We start from the raw sequence: 19,221 nt of genomic DNA on the forward strand, positions 1-19,221 counted from the left end.
CAAACCATGATTTTCTGAGCCTCTTTTAATATAGTAATTTAAAAATATCAAATCCAGATACTGACATGTACCATACCATATGAGCAACTCCATTACCCTGTTTCTGTGTATTTTCCTCTCCATGCCATTGCCCCTTCGTCCGGTGCATTCTCTTTCTTGTCATGATCATGTCATATAAGCATGATGGTGCACAGACTACCTTATCCTGCTACATAATGTGCCATGCGCATCTATGGTCCTATATTCCAATGGTAAACAAGGGATAGACCTTTGAAACTAACTGGTGTTTTAGGAGTTAAGAATAATGGTCTTGTATATGATTTTCTAAATGTACATCAGTTATTAAGCCCTACAATTTCCAGGAAAAATTATATTTCAGGTAGAAGGATTTAAAGAAAATAACATCATGTTCCAATTGGCTTGAGAGTAATGTCTGTGCTTTCTAACCACTGAGTGCTTTGTACCTACTTAGTTTTCATCCTGTATAGTTGGGGTGTGGGTGGGGAGGAGGAGAGATGGAAAGAGGGTAGCTGAAAGATTCTGTTTGCGGAGTTAGTCTTCCGCTGGGTTACATTTACTCTAAAATACCCATAAGCCATTCATGAAGCTTAATGCACTGCAGTTTCTGAAAATCTTAAAAAATAAATTAAATAGTCTTTGGGTTCTGTGAGGTTATAAAGCTTAGTAATTTGAATGCAAGCCCAGCAAACGCAGCGGGTAATGTTTACCTAATTGCTGTTTCTACCTTTTAAAAACCTAATGTAGTTCTGTTATCAGTTTGGCCTAACATGGCGGTTTAATGCTGCCTCCCAATCCATTAAAAATGTTCTTTAAACATACACCTATTCAGTAATGACATTTTCCCTCGATTTCTAAGGAAAATTATATTAGAGAGGTGATATAGCAAACCATGACTGCAAGCAAAGTAATGTGGCCATGTGACAAGCTTATTGCAAGAATTAAAAATGGATTATCTAACATCCTACAAACATGTCAACAGAGTTACTCAAGCATTTAGGAATAAAAACATTAAAGTGAATGGCTCTCTTCCATACAAAACTTTTCTGAGTTAAATAGTAATTTCCAGGAGAAACCGTCAGTGTATTTTGATGATTACCTCTTAGTGTTTGCTATATCCTGTTTCTAATTAGGAAGTTTTAAAATGGTGGAATTATAACTATCACTGTTGCTTTTCCTCCCTTTCTGCTGTGTAAAGATATCATAAATAATATTTATATTAGAGTACTACTAGCAAATACTGTTACGGAAAAGTGTTACTCTGAAAATAATGATCAGTGCCAGAGATTGATGCATCTTTCTCATTTTGGTAGCTGCTGACATCAAGTGCTGTTCATAAATGGGGTACTGAAATCCATGAGGGAATCTACAACATGTTGATGCTGCTAGTAGATCTGGTCGCAGAGAGAGTGAAACAAGACCCAATTCCTGTTGGTCTTCTGGGTGTGCTTACAATGGTACTGTATTATATCCTGCAATCTCTTGTAATGGTAATATTTTACATCCATGGAGACATTTGACTCACTTGGAGGGAGGATAGAAGTTATAGAAGGAATTAATACTCATTAGTTTTATTAATGTCCTTAAAACATGAAAGTCTCTAGAAATGCGTTCTTAAACATCACAGATGATTTGTTTACAATCTTCAGGAAAGCTCTTGTGACCTCTAATATTTCTGCTGCTACTGTTTACCATTTAAAGCATAAACTCAAACTGTGGCCAAAATACTAAAAAGTAAGTAATGATTTTTTGCATGTCTCAGGTTTTGTGTGTCGAACTTGAGAGATCTGACCGGGCCTGATTTTTCAGATTGAGTGGTCAATGCTTTCTGAAAATCAGCCCTCTTTAAGGTATTTCAGGTGTAGCATTCAAATCATTGGTCACTTTTTACAATCTTCCCTTGTATTACTGCTCTAAAGAGGCTACCTTGCCAAAAGAATGACCATAGCCCTGGGAGGTGGGAACTCCTGTCTTCTGATCCCTGCTCTGACACTATTGTGGCCATGTGCAAATCACTTTAACCCCCTTTCAGTCTGTCCTCCCTTTCTGTAGAAGAAAATCAATAAGGGGATATCTGCCTCACAGGATTGTTGGAGATTGTTTGTACTGTGTTCTGAAGTTGTAATACTGTATACGTTAAGTACTAAGTATCATTAACCTGAATTATCCATGCTAAACTGTTAATTTATATTTCACTTGGAAAAATTAGCCATGCTCAAGAACTGTGTTCAACTACTGAAGTCAAATATTAACAAGATCAGTCTTCGAGACTCACAAATAAGCCATGTTGTGACTGGTTTTTTAATGTATTTTTTTTTTCAAGGCTTTTAACCCTGACAATGAATACCATTTCAAGAATCGAATGAAGGTATGCCAGAGAAACTGGGCAGAAGTCTTTGGAGAAGGAAATCTGTATGCTGTCTCACCCATATCTACTTTCCAAAAGGTGATCATACATATTTTTGTCTGTTTTATAGAACAGAAATGCTTTATACCTAGAGTATAAAAGGCTTATCCAATATCTGTAAATGCTTATCCAAAATAAGCTGAAGTAAATCTTTAAAAAATATTGAGTGGCTTTTGAATACCAAATGTGGTGGTTCTTCAGAAGAGCCTTCCCTTTTCATGATTGCGAGAATGTTCTACCAGAGGGACTGGATCTGGGGATTGGTGCCCATTCCTCTCTAAATCTGTCATCATTACTACTAGTCCAGTAATAAACAAAAGACCATCTAACACAGTGGTCATCAAGTGGTAGATCGCGATCGACTTGTCGATCCTGGCGCCTTTGACAGTCTATCACAATCTTCAGCGCTAAAAATCTGGTGGCGCAGCGGGGCTAAGGCAGACTCTCTGCCTGCCTTGGCCCACGGCTCTCCCGGAAGTAGTCTGCACGCTCCTGTGGTCTGGGGGGGCAGGGGTCTCCACGTGCTGTTCCTGCCTGCAAGCACCGTCCCCACAGCTCCCATTAGCTGGGAATGGGGAACTGCAGCCAATGGGAGTTGCGGGGGTGGTGCCTGCAGGGGAGAGGCAGTGTGCGGAGCTACGCGCATGCCATCTCCCCCCCAGCGGCATGCTGGCCACTTCTGGGAATGGCATGGGTTGAGGCAGGCAGGGAGCCTGCCTTAGCCCCACTGCACCACCTCCCGGGAGCTGCCCAAGGTAAGTGGTGCCCAGTGGGAGCCCGCACCTGAGCCCCATTGTGGAGCCAGCACCCTGTAACCCCTCCTGCTCCCCAACCCCCTGCCCCAACCTGGAACCAAAGTCCGTCCCAGAGCTTGCACTCCTCACCCTCTCCTGCACCCTAACCCCCTGCCCCAGGCTCAGCCTGGAGGGCCCCCCACATGCTCCAAACCCCTTGGCCCCAGCCCAGAGCCTGCACCCTCTGCCCCAGTCCAGTGAAAGTGAGTGAGGGTGGGGGAGAGCAAGCGATGGGGTGAGCGGGGTGGGGCCTTTTGGAAGGGGCGGGGTAGATCCTGGGTTGCACTTAAATTCAAAAAGTGATCTTGTGCAAATAAAGGTTGGAGACCACTGATTTAACATCTCTAGCTTTTGCTATATAAAATGACCTAGTTGCTCTTGTCCAGATCCTAATATACCAGTGTCCACCTCACAAACTGCCCTCTTAATTAACCCTCTTGTTAGCAGTCTCAGCAAACAGTTCAAAACTGATCAAGTCTACATGCTCATTCAGTCTCTCGCACCTAAAGGTGGTCCCTTCAGGTCAGGGTGGTGGCACTCCGGTAGAGATGCAGTTTGAGGCTTGCAATGCCATTGTGGGTGCTGTATCTGTTGTGTGGATGAAAATTGTTTCAGTCTCTGGTTATCACTCTGTTGCTAAAAAGAAAGCACGGAGCTTGTGAAAACAAAAAGAAACTGCCAAAATTCAGGGAAGGTTCTTCCGTCATATTCCACACTACTGATAAGTTATAATTATGGTTGTGTGTCAGTCAGCAGCCACATAGCTTAATGTTGCCGCAACCCATTGTTGGTGATGACAGGCATTGTCCAAAAAAGGATGATGGTAATAAGAACAACTCAAAGCTCCAGCTGCACTCAGTAAAGGAGGTAGCATAAACACACAAATATATTCTTTGAAGTAGTAGCACATACATAAAGCTAATTAACCCAAAATGCTAAATACAGCACACAATAAAAAAAGCTGACTTTCACATATTGTTTTAAAATATGTTGCCAATTAACTTTTTTTAATTATCTAGGAACCTCATGGGTGGCTGGTGGATCTGGTAAACAGGGTAGGTAAAGCTAAACTGAAAAGAACTGTTGATAGTATCTGGTGTCTGTCACTTGAATTCATTACTCTTAAAAGTGATGCTTCATATTTGTTCGCATAGAGGATGACAACTGTAGAGCAATGAGTTTTATACTTTAACCCTGCCCAACATAGATGGTAAGGTCCTTGCCAAGGCAATCATGCTGGGTTGCCTCCCTCTTCCTTTCCCACCTTTGCACTACTGATTTGTACCCTTCAGCTGAGGAAGGCCAAAGGTCACCTCTGGGGCTGCCATGCCATTCCACAAACAGCTGCTAGGGAATGCTAGAGAGATGCATCCTGCATGCTGTCTCTCAGCTTGTCATCCTATGTGGATCTTCTATGTTGTGTTCCCCAGTGAGCCATCAAATAGACATGAAAGCACAAGTCTTATGTTAAACTTAAAATCCCACTGTGGAAGATCCTTGTTGACAGCTCAAGCATCTCGTCTTGAATTCTTATTTCAGAGATGATCATTGGAGAACCAAGCTTTATACGCTCCAAGTTAAAGCTTGGAATATTTGCTTTAATCACATATTTAAAATGCAGACAGTTGTAATTCATTGACTTGATACTGCTTTTTGCAGTTTGCAGAGTTGGGTGGATTTTCAGCAATTCAGTCTAAACTCCATTCAGAAGATATTGAACTTGGGGTAAGTTAATCTTCTGTTGATGTCGTTCTTTATATGTTAATGTTTTATAGCAAGCGATACTGGTAATTTGATACATAGAACGCTTTCTTCAGTACTGAAGAAGTACTCCAAAAAGAATGCTGGGAGAATTCTTTGGTATGGGATGGTTGGAGGTCAGGGAACTATATATTTGAGATGAGACTTAGAGTTGGTCTCTACAGAGAGTTGACACCTGGCAAGCTGGGATGTAAATCTACACATTACATTTGCATCCTAACTAGCCACATGTACCGTGTTACCATGCTCTAAAAGTTCTGTAATGCATTATGGTCTACTGCTGCTTGAAAGAAAAACAAAATCTTGACCACTTGTTACTAAAGATCCCATGAATCTACCCAGAAGAGAGCAGTTATTAGCATTGGTGTCCTGAATTAATTTCAGTTTGGGTTCAGCATCCCAGTTTTAAGTGAGGGTAAACTGTTATATAGTTTTAGCATTCATCACTGAAGTAGCTGCATTTCAGTTGCAGGGAAGGTGATTCCCATGTGTAAATTATTTTTAAAATATCTTTGGTTTATATATTTCGTCTGTCTATCTTATCAATGGAAGAAAGCATAAAATCATCACTCGTGAAGTTTGCAGATGGCCCAGTCATTGGGAGAATGGTAAATAATGAAGAGGGCAGGTCACTAAAACAGAGCAATCTGGATCACTTGGTAAACTGGATGCAAGCAAATAATATCATTTTAATATGGCTGAATGCAGGCCATACTTACACAATGGGGAACAATATCCTGGGAAGAAGTGCCTCTGTAAAGGACTTGGGAGTCATGGTGGAGGATCAGCTGAACATGAGCCCCCAGTGCTATACTATGGCCAAAAGGGCTAACGTGATCCTTGAATGTGTGAACAGGGAAATCTCAAGTTGGAGTAGAGACGTTATTTGTCACTGGTGCAAGTGCTGCTGGAATTCTGTGTCCAGTTTTGATATCCACAATTCAAGAAGGATGTTAAAAAATTAGAGAGGGTTGAGAGAAGAGCCATGAGAATGGTTAAGGATTAGAAAATGTGCCTTATAACGATAAACTCAAGATGCCGAATCTAGTTAGCTTAACAAAAAGAAAGTTAAGGATTGACTTGATTACAGTCTATAAGTACTTACATGAGAAACAAATATTTAATAATTGTCTCTCCAGACTAGCAGACAAAAGTATAACATGATCCCTTCGCTGAAAGTTGAAGCTAGACCAATTCAGGCTGGAAATAAGGTGTAAATTTTCAACAGTGAGATTAATCATTGGAACAATTTACCAAGGGTTATGGAAGAGTCTCCATCACTGGCATTTTTTAAATCAAATTTATATCTTTTTCTAAAAGAGATTCTCTAGGAATTACTTTGGGAAAGTTCTATGACCTGTGTTACAGAGGAGGTCAGACTCTATGATCACAGTGGGCCTTTCTGGCCTTGGAATCTCGGCACTAAATAACTCTAAATATGTTAACTACTGCATCAAAATTTGACACATTTTATGACTACATAAACTATACGAGGTCTTAGGTTCATAGAGCCTAATGGTGTTTGGTGTTGAAAGTAATCTAGAAGACTCGGATATAACAGATTTCAAATCTAAATAACCATGTCTGAGAACCAGAATACTGAGAGGAAGCACATTTTTTCAAATTTTAATTGTCTGTAAAGTAATAACTTGTTCATCACCTGCAGTTGAGCTACAAATTTGGAAAATTCTATTTCCTTTTAGTGGGTTGATTTCTTCTTCCTCCCTCTTCTCCTCCTTCTGCCTCCCACACACACTTATTAAGGAGAGGCAAGTAGTTTATATGTAAATATGAGAGAAGGGGAGTTTATCTCATTAAATTTAGACATTGTTATAGATTCTCTCCTCTTAACTTACTAGTAACTCCTTTCTTAAGAAAGTGATTTTTGACTAGGGACACTTAACTTACAGGCTGTTGGTTGTAGTGAGACACTCACTATTATGTAAGTCATTGCCTCTTCTCAGGAGGAAATTGGTCTTGGTATGTCATAATGGCAAGTGAATTTCCTTCACTCTACTTGAAAATTGATAAAATTTGGAAACCTTGGATCTCAAGATTTTTTTCATTCCATATCTGAAGGAAAGTCCTTGTGTGACTGATCTGCATGAGGAACATTCTTCAGCATTGGGTCCTACACAGAAATGTTGAAGCCATCTGGCAGATAGTGATAGGATTCATGAAGAAGGTGAATGTTGGATTTGGGAGAAGAAATTCTCTTTTGTGGCTTTCCACCAGAGAACATGCATTTGTACTCTACAGTGCTGCATAGTGAACCATCAAAGCATTTATTGGCTCTTGCATTGGACCAAAACAGACCATGAACAGACTATAATAACAGAACCATAAAATGACCAAAACCACTGAAAGTTGAGATGGTCCTTTTGTGTTTGCAAGCAACAGATGCAATACTTAATGCATCCCATTATTTTAAGTCTGTTTCTTGAACTGCGTGTTGTCAATCATAACTAGTCAGGACGTCCCTTCAGTGCTGAAACAAAATTGTAAGCAATGGGAGGATAATTGGGATGTATGATAACATGTTGCTTGTAAACCTTCACCTATGTTTTAAAGAATTTAATCATCAGTCTTGAAAGGGATTACTGTGTCTGTGCCTAAATATCTACTATCTTTCTTCCAGGCAGTCTCTGCATTAGTTCAGCCATTGGGGGTGTGTGCAGAGTATCTCAACTCTTCTGTAGTGCAGGTAAAACACCATTTTTATGAGTTAATTTCAGAAAGTAGACAAACAAACTTTGAAACACACAGCTATATTGCTCCCTTGAGTTTTGTATTTATTTTTCTGTGTTAAAATGGATCTCTTAAAAAATGGCATCCAGAAGGCAACACTACTGGTACTTAAGTTTGGCATGAGAATCGGAAAATTAATATGGAAAACTGAATTAGTTTATCACCGACTTAGTATCAAAGTGGTGGTTAATTTTGAAACACTCTTAAACATGTCTGGTTTAGGGTGCGGGGTACTTGTTTTGCATAGGCTAATAATATTGGTTGAGTGACACATTTTGTGCTGTAAGATGTGCAAATACCAATTTTTAGATGCATTCACAAGTGAAGGTGGGGAAATAAGTTGCCTTTCACAACACATGGCTAATAGCCACCAGGTTTAGATATGTCAATTTTTGAAAACTTTATTGAAGAAGATTTCAGCATACTTTCTTCATAAACAAGGGCTGAAGGAAAGTTGCATGCATTAGAGAAATGTCTGCATATTACAGTGGTGGGGAGCTACCCAGAACAAGGAGACCATATGTGCCATTTGTTACCCAAGAGAGTAGAAATGCTATTTTTAATTACAACTATGTAGTCACGGGATGAGATTTTCAAAGTCAGTTGAAAATCTCAACCTAATTTTTTGGTTTATACAGAGTAGAAGGGTTTCTCACCGTGTGAATATTCATTTGCTGAGGATGGTAATCCTGAATCTCCTGATCTTCATCAGTGTAAATCAGAAGCAACTCCTTTGCAGTCAGTTGAACTATCCCAGGGTAAAACAGGTGTGACAAGAATCTGCCCCAATGAGTACCTCTTGCTTTAGACTGCTAGCTTTGTGACTGAGATTGAGTGTGGGTATGTGAGCATCAGTTGGAAAATACGTCGCTAGAGAGAAATGTCTCTGATCCACATACCTTTGCTAAATTGTGGCAGATATTGCAACCCCATGCAATATCTTTAGGGGCCATTGTATTAAATTTATGAGTGGCTTATGTGTGATTGTGTTCTTCTCTGTGGGGGAGGGCTACCAGAGCTCCTCTAAAACCTAAAAACAGTGAGGGCGGTTAAAGTGAGTCACTGAGACTGAACAGTTAAAAGAAATGCCACACCCTGTGGTGGTTTGCAAATGTACTGGTTCAAACTGAGTTTTCCAGAGACCACCAGCCAAAGAAAGGGCTTTTGGGGATAAAAAGACTGGATTTAAACTGATTCAGGACTTCTCCCGTTTCTTGGATCAGAAAGGCCCCAGCTCTTGTGAAAGAGTTGGAAAGACTTTGGCCTACTAGCGTCCTGTAAGATTTGTGGGTGACTCCTAGTATGTTGTTTAAATCTATTTATTGCTTTTATATGTTTTTTTTCTGTAATATTTTTACCTTGAGAATAAATGTGCTTGCACAGAAAGAGCTGTGTGGTAATTTCTAGATGCTGGCAATACACTATTCATAGCTTCAGAGAGAAAGCACCACAAGTACTGGTTGTAAGGCACACTGGCTTGCTGGGAATATTGCAGCTGGTTTTGTGGGGGGTGGGGGTGGTCACTCTGTTCAGAAGAGTGGCAGATAGGAAGCCACTAGGTGTCAGGTTAACTTCATTGTAGTATAGCAAGTGTTGTGTGTTGAAAAGAGTAGGTCTCTTTACTAGATATTTTTATGGTACAACCTGCTGTTAATTCATCTGGGAAATTTTGACTTCTTCCTTTACATTACTTCATTCTCTGTTCATACCAGCAGGATGGTTTATGTATGCCATATTTGTGTTAGCTTATGTATTCAAAGTAAATGTGATCTTAAGTCGTAGCCTTTTTAGAGAGAGAAGCTTTTGAATTTCATTTTACTGCAACCAGATCTTCCAAGTAACTTGACTTTTTGGAAAATAAAAAATGATTGTCCTTGTATTTTCTCAAATTCCTTAGCCCATGCTGGATCCAGTCATTCATAAAATGATTAAATATGTGCAGAATGTGGAAGAGAAGGACCTAAAAGACAAGGTAACATTCTGATTATATCAAATATACATGTAGAAACTACTGTAAATGTTAATGCTAAACCACCATAACTTGAGAACAAATTATACTAGTTTCTGTTTGGAAAGTATCACTTGAGCTAAATTTAGACTGAGAATGTTTGTAATAGGAAACTGTGCTAGTGGGTTGGCTGAACTTACCAGGATCCACTTTAAAATCTTACTCAGTGTTAAAGACCTTCCTGTCTAAAAAGACTTTTCCCTCATAGTTGTCCAACATGTTCCCCTAGGTCCAGTCATGCAAGGTGCTGAATACCCTCTATTCTTGTTGACTTTCAGGTGCCTAGTACCTTGTAGCATTAGGCCCTGTAGCCTACATTTTTAAAGGCATTTAGGCATTGCTCTGCTGAGTGTTGCAACACCTAACTGACTAAGGAGGCTAGGTCTCATTTTCAAAAGTGACTTAGGTGGAGCAGAGCCTAAATATCTTTTAAAATCCGAGGGCTACATGGCTACTTTGCTCTGCCTCGGCTGCAGTAGATATAAAATTGCATTTCTTTACAGATACAAATATTGTATTGTTTCCAAAAGAGTTTGCTAATCTTTATCAGAGGAGATCATTAGATTTCAACATCTTCTGACATATTTTTGTTCTACATTGTACTGAATTTGTCCACTATGTTTAATGAGTCTTTATAGTGTCTTTTTCATGAAGCTTATTTTAGGTTATAGCTGCACTGAAATTTTGTGGGTAAAACTTTTGTCAGTCAGGGACGTGAGAGAAACGTTCTCCTGATGGATGAAAGTTTTACTGATGCAAAGTCATGTTGGAGACAGCACTTTGTTGGAGGGAGACGCTCCCCCGCCAACAAAACTACCGCTCTTCATTGTGGGTGGTTTTATTTTGTCAGCAGGAGAGCTCTCTCCTGCTGACAAAAAAGAGCAGCTACACTGCGTACGTTACAGCAGCATGGCTGTCGCGGTACAGTAGTGCTGCTGTAAGGTGCACAGTGTAGACATAGTCATAATGATGTGTTGGAAATGTTACTGTCTGTGCACTTAAAAAATAGTGATAGACATGAAATATGTATCTTACAAATTAGAACATTTTAGCACATTTAACTTTCAACAGAAGTTTCTTCATTACCCCTAAACTTTGTCTTCATAGTGATTCTTTCTAGTAGTCTGAGTAATACTTCTCCAGATGTTCACAGAAAGACAAAGTATTGCAGATTATAGATCAAGCAGCCTTCACCAGGTTACTGTTGTTACCCTTTGTGTCTATTATCCAAGTCTAAAACATGACAGAACTTATGCTTAAAATAAAATGTCTAAAAATCTGTACAGCCATTACTTTAAAAAAAAATGTTTTTAACAGAGGCTAGTTAGTATCCCTGAACTCCTGTCTGCTATAAAGCTACTGTGTATGCGCTTCCAACCTGACCTGGTAACTGTGGTGGATGATCTACGATTGGACATTCTGTTGCGCATGTTAAAATCTCCTCACTTCAGTGCAAAAATGAATTCCCTCAAAGAAGTAAGTCTGAATTTTTGTTTGAGTATGACACGCTATTCTTGCTATACCAAAAGTGGTGTCTGAAAGGCAAAGGGGCAGGGTGGTTTTATGCAAATCATGTGGCCTTAGGGAAGTCTTTAATTCCAAGCAAAGAACAAAGGAAGTCAGTCTAACAAGAATTATTTTTGCAAGTTAGCAATGGATGCAAGGGTTTTGGTTTCCTTGGAAAGAGTCCAAGTCATATCAGCCTTCTCTAAGGACTATTGTTTCAGCTGTATTTGTGAGCAGTAGTCTCTGCCATGCCTGGGCCATTCATGGGTATTCCACAGTAAGATAAATCTTAGATGTATCCCAAAGGCTGTGCTGAGCTAGCAAACATTTTATTCCTCATGTAACTGCATAAAAAAACAAAACTCTAAATTCAGCCTCTCCAGATGTCACTTACAGTATGCAGGTATGGTCAGACCAGCTTTGGAAATAAGAACTGAATATCTTAGTACTCCAAGAAATTGCTTTTTTAAAAGCCCACCAAATTAAATGTATTTGAAGGCTTTCTTGGTTCAGTTCTTGTTTCTAGGATATATTAAACCTTTCTCAATTGTCATTTGAAATCAGTAACTCCAATGTGTTTATCATTAATCTTGGGTCCTTGGTCATAAGTGTATCGCATTCCTCGTGAAATCACATAAATGCAGCATTTTGGGTTTCTTCCAGAACTTGTACTTTGGTCACCTTTATCACTAGGCTGAGCTGAAGTGTAATGGTTCCCTACCATGGAGACAGGGAACTAATTTGAGAGCCACAAAAAGAAACCTGTTCTGCAATAATAAAATTTTAGTAAATCTAAAGAAGTTTGCAGTACAGAAGGGCCCTCCTGTCTGTGACAGAATGGGATTAGGAAATTGATGTAATAATGATACCCAGCAGGCTTTTCTCTTTTTAATAACTGGCCTTTGGCAGTGCATTGTTATATTCTCCTGATGCTTGTACTACTTTGGGCTTTGCAGGAGAGTGTGCCTTTTGAATGGACTCGTGTGTGTGTGTGTGTAAGAAAGAGAGACATATATAATACAGCAACAGTTTTAACATTCTGTGATTTATAGGTAACCAAATTAATAGAAGACAGCACTGTATCAAAATCTGTAAAAAATGCAATAGACACAGACCGATTATTAAACTGGCTAGTTGAAAACTCTGTTCTATCAATTGCACTAGAAGGTAAGCTTTTTTACCAATTGTTTTACACTATGAACTTTGGATGAATGTCATAGGCTTCAAGGGACTGTCAGCTGGACTTTTTAAAAATTGTTTTCTAATAGAGTACCCTTTATAAAAAGAAGTGCTTGGATTTTTCTACAGTGTTTTGATTATTTAGAAGGGTTCTGAGAATACCACCACCAACCATGCTGAAGCACACTTCTTTCCTTTTTGTCTGCTGATGCCTCCTTCAGTTGCACTTTCAGCTTTGCTGGTTTTATAGGTTACCACTTGCTGAGTCTAGGGGAGAGTGTGAGGTTTTTCAAAACTGACTAGATGCGATATGCTGTCAATTACACAGAAAAGCTGAAAAAATAGAGAAATTATGGGTATTTCTTGGATTTTTTTTTTCTTTTAGTAATCTTAAGAATTGTAATAATAGCAGGCACAGAATTTTCAGATGGAAATGACTTTTTTCAAATTGGTACTCTTCCTTTGAAATAAAGTACCAAGTTTCTTGCTATAACTTGTATTAAATTATTCATTTTTTATATTATTCACAATTTCTAATTTAGCTGTCTGTCTGTTCGGTTAGGTAATATAGACCAAGCACAGTACTGTGACCGCATAAAGGGAATTATTGAACTGTTGGGCAGTAAACTGTCTTTGGATGAGCTCACTAAAATTTGGAGAATACAGGTAAGCTTAAGGATTGTTCTATTTTATGTATCATTTAAAAAAAACACTTAGGCCAACATTTTCAAACTTAAGTGCCTAAATTTAGGCACATAACTTTGAAAATAGTGAAAATCTAGCTGTCCATTTATGTGCTGGATCACATCACTTTGTTCATTCCCTATGGAATTGTGGTGTACATTATTAATGGACTTAAATATCAGGGTAGACTCCTTACATTCAGTTTTCAGCCATGGTCGTTAGCATTTCACTTACCTCATGAGCACCATGGCCCTGGCCACAAAAGTGCTTCTGGGAAAGAACGCCTTAACATGTACACGTTTACCAGTCACTTACTATTGTAACTACTGCCTTCAGCTAAATAAGTTTAGATTCCTGTTTATTTTGTACCTGTGTTAATCTTTATTTCCTAATAAACATCTCTCCCTTCAAGGTTGCACTCCTTGTTCTAGCCCAGTGTTTCTCAACCAGTGGGCCATGACTTTGTGGGGGTGTCACAAAAGGCAGTTGAGGGGATCGTGAGGTATTTGAAAATGTTATTACAATCTAAACCAAATAAAACCTCTCCCCCTTTTCCCACGCACCCTTACCACTTAGTCAAGTATTCTGTTAACCTCTCAAAACACATTCACATAAATTAAATAGGCTTCTCATTGATACCCTTTTTTACGCTTTTATAGCGAATGTAAGAGGGTTACAAAAAACTTCGATTTTAAAATAAAGGGTGAAACATTATATTAGCCTATGACCATACTTTAGCATTTTAATTTTCTTGGATGAAGGTATGAATCTGAACCCAACTCTCTATCTGCTTTTAAATAGAGGAAGCTCAAATTCTGTTAATTGTCTCTTAATGATTTCTGCTCTATTACATATTTACTATTGACAACAATCTGTTGGTCTTCTTACACTAACATTAATCAATGTGTAGAAAATGATTCTCAAATTCTTAATGCAAACTGCTGTTTGAAAGCTCTCTCCTCAATCAAAACTGCTTGGTCTGAAAGTTAACATGCTAGTGCCAAGTTGTAGTCAACACAGAAACAGTTTAGCCTTTTATATTTTGTACTAAATAGTTTAAGCTTTTTGGACACTTTGTATAAATTCCCAGTAGGATTGGGGATAATAGCAAGTCTCTCTTGCTCAGTGAAGCTGTGACATTGACATGACTCATCTTGCACTTCTGAGCTCAGCTGTAATACTTTGTCTTCCTGCTGGCCTGTTTGTGACATGGCTTTTGTATTAAGGGCTTTGTATCACTTCCCTCTGAAGAGTCTAAATGTGATGGGGGGGGGTGAATAGAGTGCCCTGAGCGTAAAACGGTGTAATGTTGGTGGAAGACTTCAATTTTAACTAGACTTTGGGTTCTGTTCAAAATTCCCAGTGTGTAATGTAAAGAAGTTGTTGATAGCTTGGCTGGTCAATGCACTATCGCGTATTCAGATTATCATTCTGTTATCGGCCTGTTTTCACATCCTGTACAGGATGGTATTCATGTGAAGTTTCCTAGGTTCTTTTAATGATCTGGTAGCTGCTGACACAGCGCGTCACCTCAGAGGAGGACAAGTCAGTGCAGCATTTTAAAGATGCTGCACAAATGAAGCCATTGATTTTTTTTTTCCTTCCGTTTCCTTCGAGACTGAGTGTGTCCTCTCTGCCTGAAGAGTAACATTTCTGTACGCTGCTGAACTTGAAGGCTCTTGGAGCTTTCATAGAAGGCACTCAACTGTTTGCATTTTGTTTTTAATAGGAACATTTCAACTGGGCTTCCCCCACTTCTTGCTACGGATTGATTAATCTGGTGTGTAGTGGTGCATTCAGTGTTGATGGGTTTTTTACTTTGTAAAATCATAATGCAAAGATTTTTTTTTTTTTTATTCAGTATAACTGTTTGGCTGCAGCCAAACAGGACACTTTAGCTGAATGATTATCATGTCATTGTCCAGATCTCAGGAAGAGCTGTGTGAATCTCAAAAGCTTGTCCCTTCCAACAGCGGTATTACCTCACCTGCCTTGTCTCTCATTCAACTTGGTATTTTAATTCCCTCAGTTATAAACCCTACCTTCTGAATGCAGGAACTGTATTGAATGCTACAACTTCCTCATGCTTCCTTCTGGGATCTACTGATATTTCGGCCCAAATCTCCTCTTTCCTATTTTTATTTCTGATTTTATTTTATTTTTAGGAAGATGCATAGCTTAATGGTTAGAACACTACAGACTAGCAGGAGTTTTGGTTTCTGTACCTAGCTCTGCTACTGATTTGCTCTGATCTTGGACAAGTTACCTGTATCTGTGTTTGTTTCCCAGTGTGTGAAATCTTGCCCTGGGGTGTGTACATTGTAAATGGAGTGGGTGGTATGTGCCAAGAAGCAAGTGTGTGAGTGGTGCATTTTAGCCATGGGCCTCATTTGGAGTCATTCTTGTGTTTTTTATTACTTCATGGTCACTTGTGAGGATAACTAGGGTGTGTAGGACACCTGGAAGAAGCATGATGTTGAGGAAAGGATGGAAGCATAGCAAACCTAGTTTTGGGTTTAGAGAGATGCATAAAAGAAGATGCCCAGAAAAGAGAGAATACAGGGTGATGAAATATGTTCTGGGAGACATCAAAAAGATTTGATTGCCCCCCACAGCTGGTGTAGAGTGAAGGTTTAGGCTCCACTTTCTGATGCAGCATCAAACCAGGATGACACCATGCAGTTTAGGTTCATCAGCGTTAATGTTTTTGGAGCTGGGATTCCCAAGCCAAATTTTAAATTAACAGCACTTCTGTTCTCATAATGGTAGAAACCTACAGGTCGCTGAGTTCAGTTTTCATTTTTCCCCCATCTGGTGAAAGCCTCCCATGCTCATTCTGTGTTCCCAGGTAATGCAATGAAAAGTTCCAGCACAGGAGTCGCGCATACTGCCACCATTGCAGTCAGTGGAAGTGCTTCAGCTGCAGCTCCCCCACTGTAAATGGGACTCAGCAGTTGACAAGATATTTTCTCTGAGAACCCTTGATTCTGGATTTTACTTCTTCCACTACCGTATCCCACAGAGCCTGGGATCTAGTAACTTTCTGGTCACTGTGCAAAGCCTACTTCATCTGTCAAGCACTCACTGGGTTGTATAGATTGATGATTGGGGTGGGAGAAGTGTTTATGGAAAGCTACTTATTAATATTGCTGGTGAGTGTTTGAAGGCTATGTGAGATTCAAGGATTGTGATAATTTTCCTCATGAGGGAATCCCAGTGGTTTCAGTGGGGCTTTCTAGAGGTGCAGGAATTGGGGCCTTAATGTTCATAAACAGAAAAAACATTTCTATATATGTACGTAACTTCCATGAATAGTTTTGGAAAATGTATGTATGGAGAGGAGAGATCTGCAATTGTCGTGTGCAGTGGTGCAAGACAATTGCAGATAGCATCAATACCTTCCTGTTTAAATGTTAAAGTATTTCCATATGTAATTTTAGACTGAACATCTTGACAAGCAATAAACTGACAGCTGTACATTCAGCAGATTGATGGATATTGTGGTTCCTCGTTCTACTTCTATGGGTTCCACCATCCTACCTTAAATGATGCGATCAAAATTCTGTAATGGTGGCCACTAGGATGTGGAAATCCTGCAAACACCTGTGTTGGCATATCTTTTCCTAGTTCTTAAAATGGTTAAACACTGAAATAGAAAATACTTCTGAAAGAGTGAGCAGTTAATTTAAAGTCAGTTACTCCTGCCCTACAATATCTGCCTAGAATATTTACAATTAACATAGCATTTCTCACAAATATCAACTGTTTCTTTTTGGACAGTATTTCAACCACCTTTGGGGGTTTGGTAGATTGAGAGTACTGTCCTGTCTTGTTCTAGAATGATTCTCTAAATGATTCTCTATTTCCATGAGATGCGGCGATACTCATTTTTTCCATGGTTGCTCAGACATCTGAAGGATTTTACATGAAATGTGTACAGTCTTGACTTTCTCCTCCTTGCAAAGAACTAGTTGTCTCTCATTTCCTCCCCTCTTATTTAGTCAGGACAATCATCCACTGTGATTGAAAACATACACACTATTATTGCTGCAGCTGCTGTGAAATTCAGCTCCGATCAGCTTAATCATCTATTTGTTCTTATTCAGAAGGTAAATCTTTATCTGAATTTAAATTCCTCACTAAACCAGGAATGTTGATATGTTTGAGCATCTAGTCTACAAATAACATTTCTAAATAAAAATTTCTTTTGAAACCTATAATATGACTTTGTGAAGATTAAAATATTTATTTTAAATAACTCAGCTCCCATTGTGCTGTCGATTTAATCTTTTAACTCCGGTTTCAACCATGTTATGCGTTCTTACTGCTAAAGTATGTTCAGAAGAAGATTTCATTATTGCCTCTAGCCACTCATGATAAATTTTTGGAACAGTGTTTGGTGAATTAGATCTCCTATTAATGAAACTGAGTTCACATCTAATCAAGCTGGCAGTGGCACATGTTGAAACTGTGCCCCTTTATTAATTGGTGATATCACAGTAAAATAGGTCATAGGTGGAATCAATTAATTTGAAACTTTGCATTTTTATTGCGTATTTGCTGCTGTAATAGAAATTCTATTTCTTTGTCTTGTAGAGCTGGGAGACTGAGAGTGACAGAGTGCGACAAAAACTGTTGAGCCTGATAGGACGCATTGGTCGGGAAGCTCGCATTGAGACAACCACTGGAAAGGCATGAAAAATAAAATCTGCCATTGTTAGGATAAAGAATAGAATTACATCTTTTGTAATTACTAGTGTCCCTGACCATTCATGCTGTTCTTGAAGGTCCTAGAGGTGCTTTGGGAACTGGCTCATCTTCCAACGTTACCCTGTGGACTAATTCAGCAGGCCTTGGAGGAACATCTGACAATTCTTAGTGATGCTTATGCAGTGAAGGAAGCAATCAAAAGGAGCTACATCATCAAATGCATAGAAGACATTAAGAGGGTTCGTTTCTCTGTAGAATTACTTTTTTTTCCAAAATGGCACATTCTCTAAAGAGTGGCTTGGGCAATATCGACACTTCTTTCAAATGACATGGAATTGGACACTTGTCGCATCTGTAAGCTTGTACCTCGGGGGACTCTGAGAGGGGGAGATTTTACGTGAGCCAACTTGTTTACCGTGAGACTCATAGTAAGTCTCTTGCCTTTGTTTTAAACAAATTTGCAGCCCCAGGAGTGATTAGTTTGGGGGGAAATTTGAGTGGACTCGGGGTTAGAATTTTCAGATGGAAATACTGTTAAGATATGTCAGTGTTGAAACTGTGTCCCCTTAATATAAAATATTTCAGATTTTTCTTTGAAAGAGTAAATAATGTTTTCTGGTTTGTCTGCTAGACAAGTCTCAAAATACAGATTAGTTTTTAAAAGCCAGTAATATTCTTTGTTTAAAGAAACAGGCATGAAAAATGTCTTCTGGTATAAGAACCCATTTTGCAGCAGAATTTGCCAAGATGTCTCCTGGGCAGCAGCAGCATGCTGTTGCAGGGAGAGGGTTTTGACCATGTGAAATTCATGGCGCATAGCTTAAAGGATTTCCCATTCTATTTACAGATCTGCCCATGTAATAAATGATCTTTCTGTAGGCCTGCAAGAATGCACCTGTCCTTTTTCCATAGTCCAAAATGAGCCATTATGAAGGAGATGGCTTGTTGTTACTTCGGTTTCCCCCTCTCATGCTAACCTAAACTTAGACTAGCCTTTCTATCTTTCCAACACCATCCAAGAGGTGGGTTTTTTTGGTGGTGGTTTGGCAGAACAGATATTCCTTCGGTGCCAAGGTACCTTGCATTCTTGCTTTTCTCTAAAAATCAGAAGTGTAGATCTCAAGCTGTCTGCCCTAGGGGAAATGTTTGTTGAAATCCAGAGTATTCTGTATCTGGTGTTCACTTCTCTTTCCTGTTCTTGCTAGAAACTCCTCAAATATATCCTGAGGCATCCTTCTGTAACAAGTTTTTTTTCTTACTGCTCCCTGCTACAGTATCTCCATCTAGAGCTTTGATAGTATGTAGTTTTAAGCCAGTTTTACAAATGCAACATTTACCTATCTATCCCCACCCCAAACACATACACAAGGAGAAATTAAAACAACATTTGAGAGAATATTGGCAGC

General features: G+C 39.2%; 1 protein-coding gene across 6 annotated transcripts in view; it reads left to right on the plus strand.

The window, feature by feature from the left end:
- Positions 1-19,221, plus strand: part of USP24 (ubiquitin specific peptidase 24) — a 111,774-nt gene that overhangs the window by 23,929 nt on the left and 68,624 nt on the right. For 4 of the 6 annotated variants that reach the window (XR_012160474.1, XM_073357590.1, XM_073357591.1 and 1 more), the window contains exons 4-15: positions 1,332-1,475; positions 2,342-2,464; positions 4,239-4,274; positions 4,879-4,944; positions 7,619-7,684; positions 9,626-9,700; positions 11,054-11,212; positions 12,295-12,409; positions 12,984-13,087; positions 17,107-17,214; positions 17,702-17,797; positions 17,893-18,054. Coding sequence is in view for 5 of the 6 variants with exons in the window: in XM_073357590.1 (XP_073213691.1) it covers positions 1,332-1,475; positions 2,342-2,464; positions 4,239-4,274; positions 4,879-4,944; positions 7,619-7,684; positions 9,626-9,700; positions 11,054-11,212; positions 12,295-12,409; positions 12,984-13,087; positions 17,107-17,214; positions 17,702-17,797; positions 17,893-18,054 (1,254 nt within the window). In the remaining variant the exon portion in view is untranslated. The remainder of the gene's footprint in view (positions 1-1,331; positions 1,476-2,341; positions 2,465-4,238; positions 4,275-4,878; positions 4,945-7,618; positions 7,685-9,625; positions 9,701-11,053; positions 11,213-12,294; positions 12,410-12,983; positions 13,088-17,106; positions 17,215-17,701; positions 17,798-17,892; positions 18,055-19,221) is intronic. The other 2 variants (XM_073357594.1, XM_073357592.1) reach the window with 2 other exon arrangements.

Source organism: Lepidochelys kempii, chromosome 8 (assembly GCF_965140265.1).
Source record: "Lepidochelys kempii isolate rLepKem1 chromosome 8, rLepKem1.hap2, whole genome shotgun sequence".
Classification (NCBI taxonomy): Eukaryota; Metazoa; Chordata; order Testudines; family Cheloniidae; genus Lepidochelys; species Lepidochelys kempii.